The 10,093-nt window shown below is 57.7% G+C and overlaps 1 protein-coding gene across 1 annotated transcript; it reads left to right on the top strand.

Annotated features, from left to right (window-relative positions):
* Nucleotides 1–2,167: 2,167 nt before the first annotated feature.
* Nucleotides 2,168–10,082, top strand: LOC104509265 (RING finger protein 157; the record flags this gene model as incomplete). Its single annotated transcript, XM_010151144.1, has 10 exons — nucleotides 2,168–2,281; nucleotides 6,557–6,645; nucleotides 7,172–7,318; nucleotides 7,816–7,933; nucleotides 8,037–8,103; nucleotides 8,257–8,300; nucleotides 8,712–8,759; nucleotides 9,042–9,113; nucleotides 9,579–9,738; nucleotides 9,954–10,082. Coding segments are annotated over exons 1-10 (967 nt in total), but the record flags the coding sequence as incomplete, so codon positions are not given.
* Between the last annotated feature and the right edge of the window lie 11 nt (nucleotides 10,083–10,093).

Genomic DNA, 10,093 nt, shown 5'->3' with positions numbered 1-10,093 from the left:
GTGTTTCCAGGGCTCTTTTTTTAACAGGGCTCTTTTTTTAACGGCAAGGGTTTTGAGGACTTTACCTGGGGGAGCGCAGGGCCAGTGCTGTCTGCTGCAAAGGGAACGTGCGTGGGGTGCACCGGGAGCCTGCAGCACTCAAGGGTGTTCCCAACCCCTGGCAGAGAGGATGAGGGGTTGCAGCGTGGTCCTTGCCTGCTCAGCCCACCCTATGGGAGCCCCCCAACAGCCACCAAACCACAGCTGGGGCCATTGCAGAGACCTCATGCTCCATTTTCCAGCTTTTCCCTGGTGTAGGGGAAGCTTTTCTGCAGGTTTAAATGTAATTCTTTCCCATCTCCTGCTTTCAACCCATGTCAGTGCCGGGAAAAGCTCCGGATGGCCCCCTTCTCCCCCAGCAGTGCTGCTGCAGGCAGCTCAGAGGGCACTTTGCTCTTGTTTTTTTTCCACGTGGCCGCGTCCTTCTCCGGGTAGCTGCCTATAAATTATGTATGTGGAAAATGGGACTAGAAAGCAGCAGGCATCAATAATTGATGGTTGACGTTTCCTAACGGGCGTGCTGCATCTGTGCCATGGGGCCTTCAGGTGAGCTCTGCGGCCCCACTCGTCCCTCCTGCTTCGGCATTGGATTCCATCTCCTCCTCCCCCTGGGCTTTGGGCTTGGTTTTGTTTTTTAAATGCAGTATTAAGTCTTGATCCAGCCCTGGGCAGCTGCTGCATCTGCTGGAAGCCAACTGCAACCTCTGACTTGAGTCCCCACAAGCAGAGCTGCAGCTCAGGCTTGAGCTGCTTTGATCTGCTGACCCTAAAGGTTTAGTTTTGGGGTGTCCCCAGGGGGGCTGTGGCTGGCGCTGTGCTGTTGGGTTTGGGGTTTTTGCAAGCTGAACCCTGTACCTGTGGCTGGCAGGATGCTGTGTCTATCCTCTGTCTGTTGCCTCTCCTGACTCCTGGTGCTTCTGCTCACCCCTTGCCATTCCTGTTCACCTCCCCATTTCCCTTCCTTTTCCAACCTCTATGGAGAAGTCCTGAGCCTCCTGCCCCAGCTGGATCCTGTGCTGTTCCCTGCTTTCCCCAGGCAGCCACAGCCTGGATCTCACAGACAAGAAGCAGGCACCAGTCAGCTCCTGGCCAGGTTGGGAAGAAAATCTCTCTTCTAGCTAGAAGTGCCTGACCTGGGGGCTGGTCCCCTCTTGGGGGCTGGACATGCCAGTGTTTTAGCTCCGTGCTTTACCCTGTGAGGGAAGAAGGGAGGTTACCTGGCATTCATCAGGGCAATGTGGAGTACTCTGCAGTGCTCCAAAATCCCCCCACCTGCAAGTGAGCCCTTCCAAGGGAGGGCTGCAGGCTGAGAACTGACAGAACTCAGTTCAGTTGTGCTTTGCCCACCTTCCCAGCAGTGGCCACAGCAAACCTGAGCAGGTGCCTGGCTACGGACAGGCTGCCTCAAATGGCACATGAGGTCTGCCATGCTGGAGGGGCAGGAGGACCCCAGCCCGTTTTGAGGGCTGTGTGTTCCCCCTGCCCCACAGCGTCTGTGGGGGTGTAAGGAGCCAGCCCGGCTCTTTCTGGGCTCCCAGGCTTTGGGAGATGTGGTGCTCTGGCAGGACAGGATGTGAGCCATGCCTCTCTGGTCTCCGGCAAATTAGCTGGTGTTTCTGGAAGGGATTAGCACAGCTCTGCCCTTGGGAGCCATCTCCCCTTCCAACTCGCAAGCCGAGATTCAGCCAGCGTGGAGATGGCTGAAGGTCAGGGTGACCTTGGGTGGCTTAGGCCAGGCTGGGGCTCAAAGGGATTCCCTGGGCAGGGAAAAGGGAGCAGGCACTGTGCTCGGGGCTGGGGGAGGCGGCGAAGCCCTGGGATAGGAATCCGCTCCTGTTACATCCTGCTGGATGGAGTAGCCTCCCAGCCGGGCGCTGCCATAGGGCTGGACCCCCATCGTGGAGCACGGGCAGGGACAGGGTTGCTGACAGTGGGAGGGGCAAGTCAGGCGGGCAGAACGCAGCCAGGAAGGGCGGCTCAACCCGAAAGCTCCCAGTGAGGTGACCTTGGGGATGAATCCACCTCTGAGCCATCAATTTGGTGGCTTCGTGCTGCTCCATCACCTGGTTGAAGCCCCATGTGTCCCCCCCCAAGCTCAGGTGGTCTCTGTGGTTTCTTTCCAGGGAGCTACTTTGCCAACTACTTCATCATGGGCGGCGAGAAGTTCGACTCCACGCACCCCGAGGGTTACCTCTTCGGCGAGAACAGCGACCTCAACTTCCTGGGCAACCGGCCTGTGGTGGTGGGCACCAAGGGGGAGCTGGGCGGGGAGGGCAGGGAGCTGGGGGAGGACAGGGCGCCCAGGCATGTCCCTTCTTAAAACGGTGGTGACTGCGTGTGTCGTGGGGGTGCATGGTATAAGGCTGCTGGCTGTCACCCCTGGGGATAGAGCCAGCCAAGCACTCCTGGGGTGGCCTGAGTGGGTTCTCTGCTGGTTAATATAAGGGTTGAGTGCTTGCTGCAGCCTCTTCCATCAGGACCTAAGCCGGGTCTCAGCCTGTCTGCTTATGTCCATGTGCTCCACGGTAACTATTGCTGTATCTCTCGCCTTCTGAGTCCCAAGGAGTGAATAGGTGTGCAGGTTGGGAAAGGGCTGGGCAATTGGACGTTATCTGCCTTGAGCGCCGCTCTCTGCAGTACCCATGCTGCAGCTCATTGAACCTGCATGTGTTTTGCCAACCCTTGCACAGGAGCAGGCGAAAGTATTCCCCAAGATCTAGGAGAAAAGGGGCTGGTGGGGGCTGTGGGCAGCACCGATGGGTTTCACAGTGCTGGGTGCTGCTGGTCTCAGGGCATGGGGAAACCTGGCTGCAGGGGAGGTCCCCAGACCCCATGAGCCTGGAGATGTTCGTTCTTCTTGCTGCCTTTTGAAAGGGAGGAAATGAAAGTGGGACTGTCCTCACAGAGGGTTTTGGCGGTGGGGGTAACCCCACGCTCCTCCGTGTGCATCTCAGTGGTGCGGCTCACCAACATCAGCCTGAGCAGTGGAGGGGTCAAATAGTAAAAGAAAGCTCAGGTTGATGAATTAAAAGGCACCAAAGCTTTTCTATCAAGTTGAGATAAGTTTGCCGGGTGCTAATTGTCCAGCTCTCAAACGCTGCCTGCTCTGTGCTGGGGCTGGCAAGGCTGCTGCCATCCCGGGTTGTGTTTCCTCCTTGAAATCATTTCTGGCAGCATCGTATGGCTCTTCAGCAGGGAAGCGCCCACCCTCAAGGCTGTGCCAGGGCGGGGATCCTGGTAGAGCCAAGGGCAGGAGCACCTCCCTAAAAACCCATGAGCATTGGGTGGGCAAAGCCAGCGACTTTCTCTCCATCCCCTGCACTTCCCCAGAAGAAGAGAAGTTGGCCCTTGGGTTCTCTCTCCAGCAGCGAGCACTGAGAAATCCTCTTGATTACAGTAAAAGCCTCTAAACTGCCCAGCGAGCAGTTCCCGATCAGACGCCCTGACAGCAGAAGCAGCAGGAAGGGTAAAGGAACAGCTTGGAAACAGCAGAAAGAATTAATATAGCGTTGCAAACTAAACTGCATCGCTCTGGCTTAATTGCTGACAGCCCTGGGCTGCAGACCTGTGACTGAGGTCCCATCTCCCCGAGGAGCTGAGGGCGTTTTGGGGCTGAACTTTCAGGGCAGGCCAGTTTTGGGGGCTCAGATGGAGGGTTGGGGAGGAACCATGTTGTTTTTGCTCCGTCTGAGCATCTCCAGTGGTGACTCCAAGACCTGTCCTGATGCTTCTTGGCTGTGATGCTTTGTGTTCTGGCCCATTGTGAGAGGCCTGGCTGGGCTGGAAACGTCAGAGACGGCCAGTGATTTTTAGTGGGGGATTAATTTTGGGCTCCTTGGGTGTTGAGGGCCAGGAGGTCTTGGAAAAATTGTTTCCCGAGTCCTCTGTGAGCCAAGTGCCTTGGCTGAGCTATTAACGGTGCCACTGCAACTGGGCTTAGCAGAGCACCCAGAGGCTGTGCTGACTCTCCCCTCCATGGATACAGGATAATTTGGGTTTTCCAGCTCAGGACTGGTTCCCAGGGGGCTGGGATGGATGTTGCAGGTTTGAGTAGCAGCCACTGTGCCGGGATACCTCTGCAGGGGCCAAGGAACAGAGGAAGTGCTTGTGGCACCCGGAGAGCATGGGGCATTCTGGAGAAGCCACGGACTGTTGAAACGTGCCGGTGGGTTTCCCTGCCCACGCAAACCTGCCTGGGTCTGCTTGTAGAAAACCCCCAAAGAAGAGGGGTTTAGGCTTTTTATTTTTCTGCTTTAACAGAAGCCGGCCTGGGACAAACGTTGCGATAGCTGCATGGACGGTGTTTTTAAATGGATAACAGTTGCACCAGAGTGTTTTCTGTTGTTTTTGAACTTGATTTAAATTGAAGAGATGCAAAAAGTCCTTTAAACAGCCCCTTTCTGATATGCAAATCCAGCTTGCAAAATTTAATTAAAAAAACCCCCGACGATACCCCCCAAAAAAAGAGCTCCGACATGGGTGTGAAAGAGCCCAACAGCAAAGCGGTTTCTGCAGCAAGAAATCCTGTGACACTTCCCCATCCTGCCCAGCTCAACAGCCCCGCAGGGCTGAGCCCCATGACCCGGCTGCCCCTTTCCTCCTCCATCACCCACCCCCGGGGTGCTGTGGCTGGAGGTGGCTTGCACCCGTGGGTGCTATCCCTGCCTGGGTGAGCTCTGCCGCTTAACACTGGCTGGTTAGGGTACGCAAGGTGCAAATGAGCAAGACTGGCTTGCTTCGTTAATTTGAGTAGCAGAGGATGTGTCACGATGTTGTGGTTTAACCCCAGCTAGCAGCTCAGTACCACGCAGCCGCCCACTCACCTCCCCCCCTGCAGGGGAAGGGGGAGAATCGGAGGAAAAGACGAGGAAATTCATGGATTGAGATAAGAACTATTAAATAACTGAATAGAAATTAATATTATAGTGATACTCATAACACTAACAATGCTACTAATAATAGGTAATGAAAATAATGGAAAATAAAACAAATGATACAATTGCTCACCACGCACCAGCTGACACACAGCCAGATCCTGAGTAGCCAGAGAGCCTGAGAGAGCGATCGCGGCGGAGTCCAAGCGTGCTCCGTGGGTGACCAAGAAAGCCAGCCGGCCCACCAACTACTAACGAAGGAACACAACTATGGCCCCCCAGCTTGGGTACTGAGCATGCCGTGCTATGGAATGAAATCCCCCTTCGGGCAGTTGGGGTCAGCTGTCTGAAGTGTGACACCCCCCACTGCTTGTAGGGAGAAAGTTGGGAATACAGATGCTTTATCAGAAGCTGAAAAAGTCCTTGAATGGGTACAAACCCTCCTTAGCACCAGCTAAAAACCACCAGTGTTATCGGTGCTCTCCTCAGGGCAAATCCAAAACAGCCCCATAGCAGCCATTGTGAAGAAAATTAACTCTGTCCTGACTAAAACCAGCACACGTGGCTTGGCATGGCACAGCATGGCATGGCTTTACATAGCATGGCTTGGTGTAGCATGGCCTGGCTCCAGCCTGGAGCCGTTCTCTCACTTGCTCCCTTCCAGCTGCAGCAGTTGGTTCTGCAGGTGCCCATTTATTGCTGGTGACTTGTTAAAAAGCTCATTAACAGCAGATTAATGACTTAGGCACCCTTCTGCTGTCCCAGAAGGGCAATTCCAAGGTGCTGTGGATTCCCTCAGCCACACTGGGTCCCACCAAGGCTTTAACCTGCATTTCCATGCCACCAGTGGGACCGAGGCTCTGGATCATGGGGTGATGCCCGGCTGGCAGAGGAGGGGTGGGGCAGGCCAGTCCCAGGATGGTCCTGCAACTGCCTGTCCCATCCCATCCCACTGAGCCTTGCACAGGTCTCTCCATCCCGCTTTGCAGACCTTTGGGGATGGGGAGGGTGACAAAGGCTCTGGGAACAGGGAAGGTGACGATGGCTTTCCCACGGGAGGGCGCCAGGGACATGGAAAACTGGTATCTGGCTCCCCGGGGACACCCCCAAGGGCTCTCTGCAGTTCAGCCTTGTCCCTCGGTATCGGGGTGCAGCGGGCACCTTGACATCCCTGAACCCTGCTATCCAGGCTGGAGGCGGCGTGGGGGGATGAAGGGACTCAGAGGGATTCCCATTCCCTCTCCTAAGGCAGCATTTGAGCCCTTTGGCTCTTGTGAGCATCTGCTGTCCCTGACGGCCCCTGACTGGCTGACATCGGCAGCCGCCCACCTGCCCTGTGTCCCCCACGTCCCTGAAGGGGACAAGGAACAGCCCCCCCTCTGTGTGCCCCCATCCTGGTGAAACAGTGCCCTGCAAGGGCTTTCAGGCTTGCTGTTCGTGAAGGGCTGTCCCCATCATCCGCCGCCTGGTACCCAAGTGCCAGCGGGAGCTGCTCCTCTGGATGCACAGCCCACCCTGGGTCCCCGCATCCTATGGGGTGTCAGGTTGGGGCTGGTCACTGGGTGGGGCGGGAACAAGGTCTGTGGCCACTGTAACCCCCTCCCCATATACATCTGCCTTCACCAGTGTCTCTCTCGTCCTAGTTCCCTTATGCTGCTCCACCTCCTCAGGAACCCGTGAAGACCCTCAGGAGCTTAATCAATATCCGCAAGGATACCCTGCGCCTCGTCAAGTGAGTCCTCGGGGGGCTGGGGGGAAAGATGGGGCTGTGCCCCCAGAGGCCAGGAGCCACAGGGTGGGAAGGGGCTGGCTGGATGCTCCCAGGGGATGCTGAGAATGGGGAGAGGCTCTCGTCACAGCTGGACGGAGGGGGACAAGCCACCACTGTCTGAATGTGCCCCTTCCCCTCCTGGCTGGGGTGAGCTTCCCACCTGCCACACTGGGGGATTAAGGGAGCTTAGCGCTGCCTTTGAAGTGCTTTGCTTTTTCTTCCTCCCCCCACCTTCCAGAGGCTTTTGTGGAGGGAAGCCAGGAATTGCGGCTGGGATGGGAGGTTCGGAATTGTGGCTGAAATCTGCCTGTGGTGCTTCTCAAGCTGCAGGCTTGACCTTGGGCATGCCGGGCCCTCTTGGTGTGCCTCAGTTTCCCCTGACAGCCCCGTCAGTGCTGAGGGCAGCCTTGTGCCAGGGGACCAGTCCTGGGGCACCCCGAGTCATCCCCAAGGGGTGCCCGTCTCCTGGACCCTCTGTGCTCTGCAGGTGCTCGGAGGAGGTGAAGACCCCGGGGGAGGAAGTCAGCAAAGCCAAAGTGCACTACAACGTGGAGTTCACCTTTGACACAGATGCCCGTGTAGCCATCACCATCTACTACCAGGCGAGCGAGGAGTTTCACAATGGGGTGGCGAGGTGCGGAGCCCCAGCCTGATGTGTGTGTGTCCCCCAAGTCCTGTCTGTGTCCTTGGCTAGGCTGATGGACATGGAGCCTCTCCCAGGGATTATCTCCCATCCTCAGGGCACGAGGTAGCTGCTGGTGGTGCTCAGAACAGAGGGGGGTTCCTCGTGTTCTCTGGGTGCCACTGCCGCGTCCCTGCCAGCCCCCACCACCTCCTTCCCCATCCTACTCCCTCTTTTTACCTTCGGGTCAGAGCTGAGACCAGGAGAAATCATTGCCTCTCCGGGTCCCTACCAGCGTGGCTGTGGAGTTGTCCCTGTCTTGGCTGCCTGGCTGTTATTTTAGCCCTTTTTATGACTTTTTCCTTTGGCCCCAAGAGGCATCCAGAAGGGAAGGGAGGAGTGACCCCTCTCTCCCATCTTCTCAGCATCCTCATGAGCTGGGGGGGGGACCAGGAGGAGCATGGGGACACCCGCATTACCCCTGACTCTGTTCTCTCCCTTTGGGACAGCTACATCCCCAGGGACAACAGCCTGCAGTCAGAGACAGTGCACTACAAGCGGGGGGTGTGCCAGCAGTTCTGCGTGCCCTCCCACACTGTTGACCCCTCCGAGTGGAGCGAGGAGGAGGTGGGTCCCATTGGAGCGTGGCATCGACCGGGTACGGCTATGAACATGAGACGAAGCTTCGGTGGCTGCTCCATCTCACCAGGGCTCTCCTTTCTCTCTCCAGCTGGGCTTCGACCTGGACCGGGAGGTGTACCCCATGGTGGTGCATGCGGTGGTGGATGAAGGAGAGGGTGAGGAGGGGCTTCCTTGCTGGGCTGGGCATTTTCCCAATTACAGGCACTGTGATGCCAACCACATCCTGCTTCTTGCTGCCTCCATGGCCCTGCCCGTCCCCTGGGCCCTGCCCGTCCCCTGAGCCCTGCCCGTCCCTTTGTGTCTTGCAGAGCACACCGGGCACTGCCACGTGCTGCTGGCCACCTTCGAGAAGGTAAGTGCCAAGCTGTGACTCTCCTCCCCCTTCCTACCCCCTCACCCACTGGGTGTGAGAGCCCGGAGAAACCCCGTGGGGCTTGGGATGGTGCTGCTGGGCTGGGGCTATTTTGGAGCTGCTCCTGAAATTCTGGGAATATCCCCCAAATCCTTGATTTGAATCACTCACTTCTGAGGCATTTTGTCTCAAGTCCATCTTCCTCACTCCAGTAAGTCTCCAGCCTTGCATCGGGTGTGACATCCCACACCTGCCTGGCGGTGGGTGTTGGGAAGAAACAGAATTGCTGAAAAATGGGCTGGTTGGGAGCAAAGTGGAAGCAACAACAGCTATGGGGTGGGTGGGTGCTCGGGCACGGCAATCCCTGGGGTGCTCAGCCCCGTGCCCACCCATGTGCTTTCCTCCCTCCAGCACAGCGACGGCACCTTCTGCGTGAAGCCCCTCAAGCAGAAGCAAGTGGTGAGTGTCCGGGTGTCCCCGTGGGCGGTGGCAGCTTCTGCCCTGCACAGTCCTGGATGGGAAGGCGGCGAGGGGCTCTCAGGGAGTAGCAGACCCCTGTGTGGGCAGCAGCCTGCCCCTGCTCCTGCCACCCAGGGAGCTTGGGGACCACCAGCGATTCCAAGTGCGTCAATGCAAAGAGAAACAGCAGACGTTGGGGCAAGGAGAACTGGCCAGATGGGATGGGGTGGGGGCTGGATAGGCTGTGTCTCCGCTCCTCACCCCTTACTCACGGGGTTGCAGGTGGATGGCGTGAGCTACCTTCTGCAGGAGATCTACGGCATCGAGAACAAGTACAACACACAGGATTCCAAGGTGCGTGCCTCCATCCTGCAGGCCCACGGGTCTGCCCGAGCCCCTTCCCCTTCCCCTGGCACAGGTCCAGCAGCTAAAACGCACCCAGAATTGAGCCTTTTTCCTCCATCCTTTGTGGTCCCGTGGGAGAGCGGTGGCTGGATCTTGCTGGCTTAGGAGGGGACCATAGGGCTTGAAGTGTGGGATGTGCCTCCCCCTCTGCTACATATACATATATGTAAAAGTTGGGGTGAAGAATGCATCCGACTGTTGGGTGCCAGATGCTTCTGGCTCCATCTCCCAGAGGCTGGGAGGGGAGGGATAAGGTCCCAGGATTGTTATTTCAGGAGCAGGCAGCCTGGGGACACAGGCAGGATGCCGCAGCAAGCTCTCAGGGCACCCAACCAGTATTTTAGGGCACCCCCCTTGTGCCATGCGGGTTGGGGACCCCGAGGCCAAACAGCTCCCATCCCTCCCATGGGGCAGGTGGCTGAGGACGAGGTGAGCGATAACAGCGCCGAGTGCGTGGTCTGCCTCTCGGATGTCCGTGACACCCTCATCCTGCCCTGCCGGCACCTCTGCCTGTGCAACACCTGCGCCGACACCCTGCGCTACCAGGCCAACAACTGCCCCATCTGCAGGCTGCGTAAGGGCCAGGGGGGGCTGGTGGGTCCGGAGAGGGGGGCTGGCATCCCTGGGAATGGGCTGGTATCTCCCATCCTTGGGTTCTCGGGTCCCTTCAGCTCCCTGTGCAACAGCTCTGTGCAGTGCGGGAATGCCCCTTCTGGGAATTGGCATTTTTTGGGGGGGTCTCCTTTCAGCACCTGGTTTTCACCCCACCCTTTGTCCCCGCTGCCACAGCTTTCCGAGCCTTGCTTCAAATCCGAGCCATGAGGAAAAAGTTGGGTCCCCTCTCTCCCACCAGCTTCAACCCCATCATCGCCGCGCAGACCTCCGACTCTGAGGAGCACTCGGTCAGTGCCCACCTGAGCCCGGCCCAC

Source organism: Eurypyga helias, unplaced genomic scaffold, assembly GCF_000690775.1.
Source record: "Eurypyga helias isolate BGI_N326 unplaced genomic scaffold, ASM69077v1 scaffold33144, whole genome shotgun sequence".
NCBI lineage: Eukaryota > Metazoa > Chordata > Aves > Eurypygiformes > Eurypygidae > Eurypyga > Eurypyga helias.
Note: the sequence above shows the minus strand (reverse complement) of the source record. Positions and strands in the feature narration are given on the sequence as shown.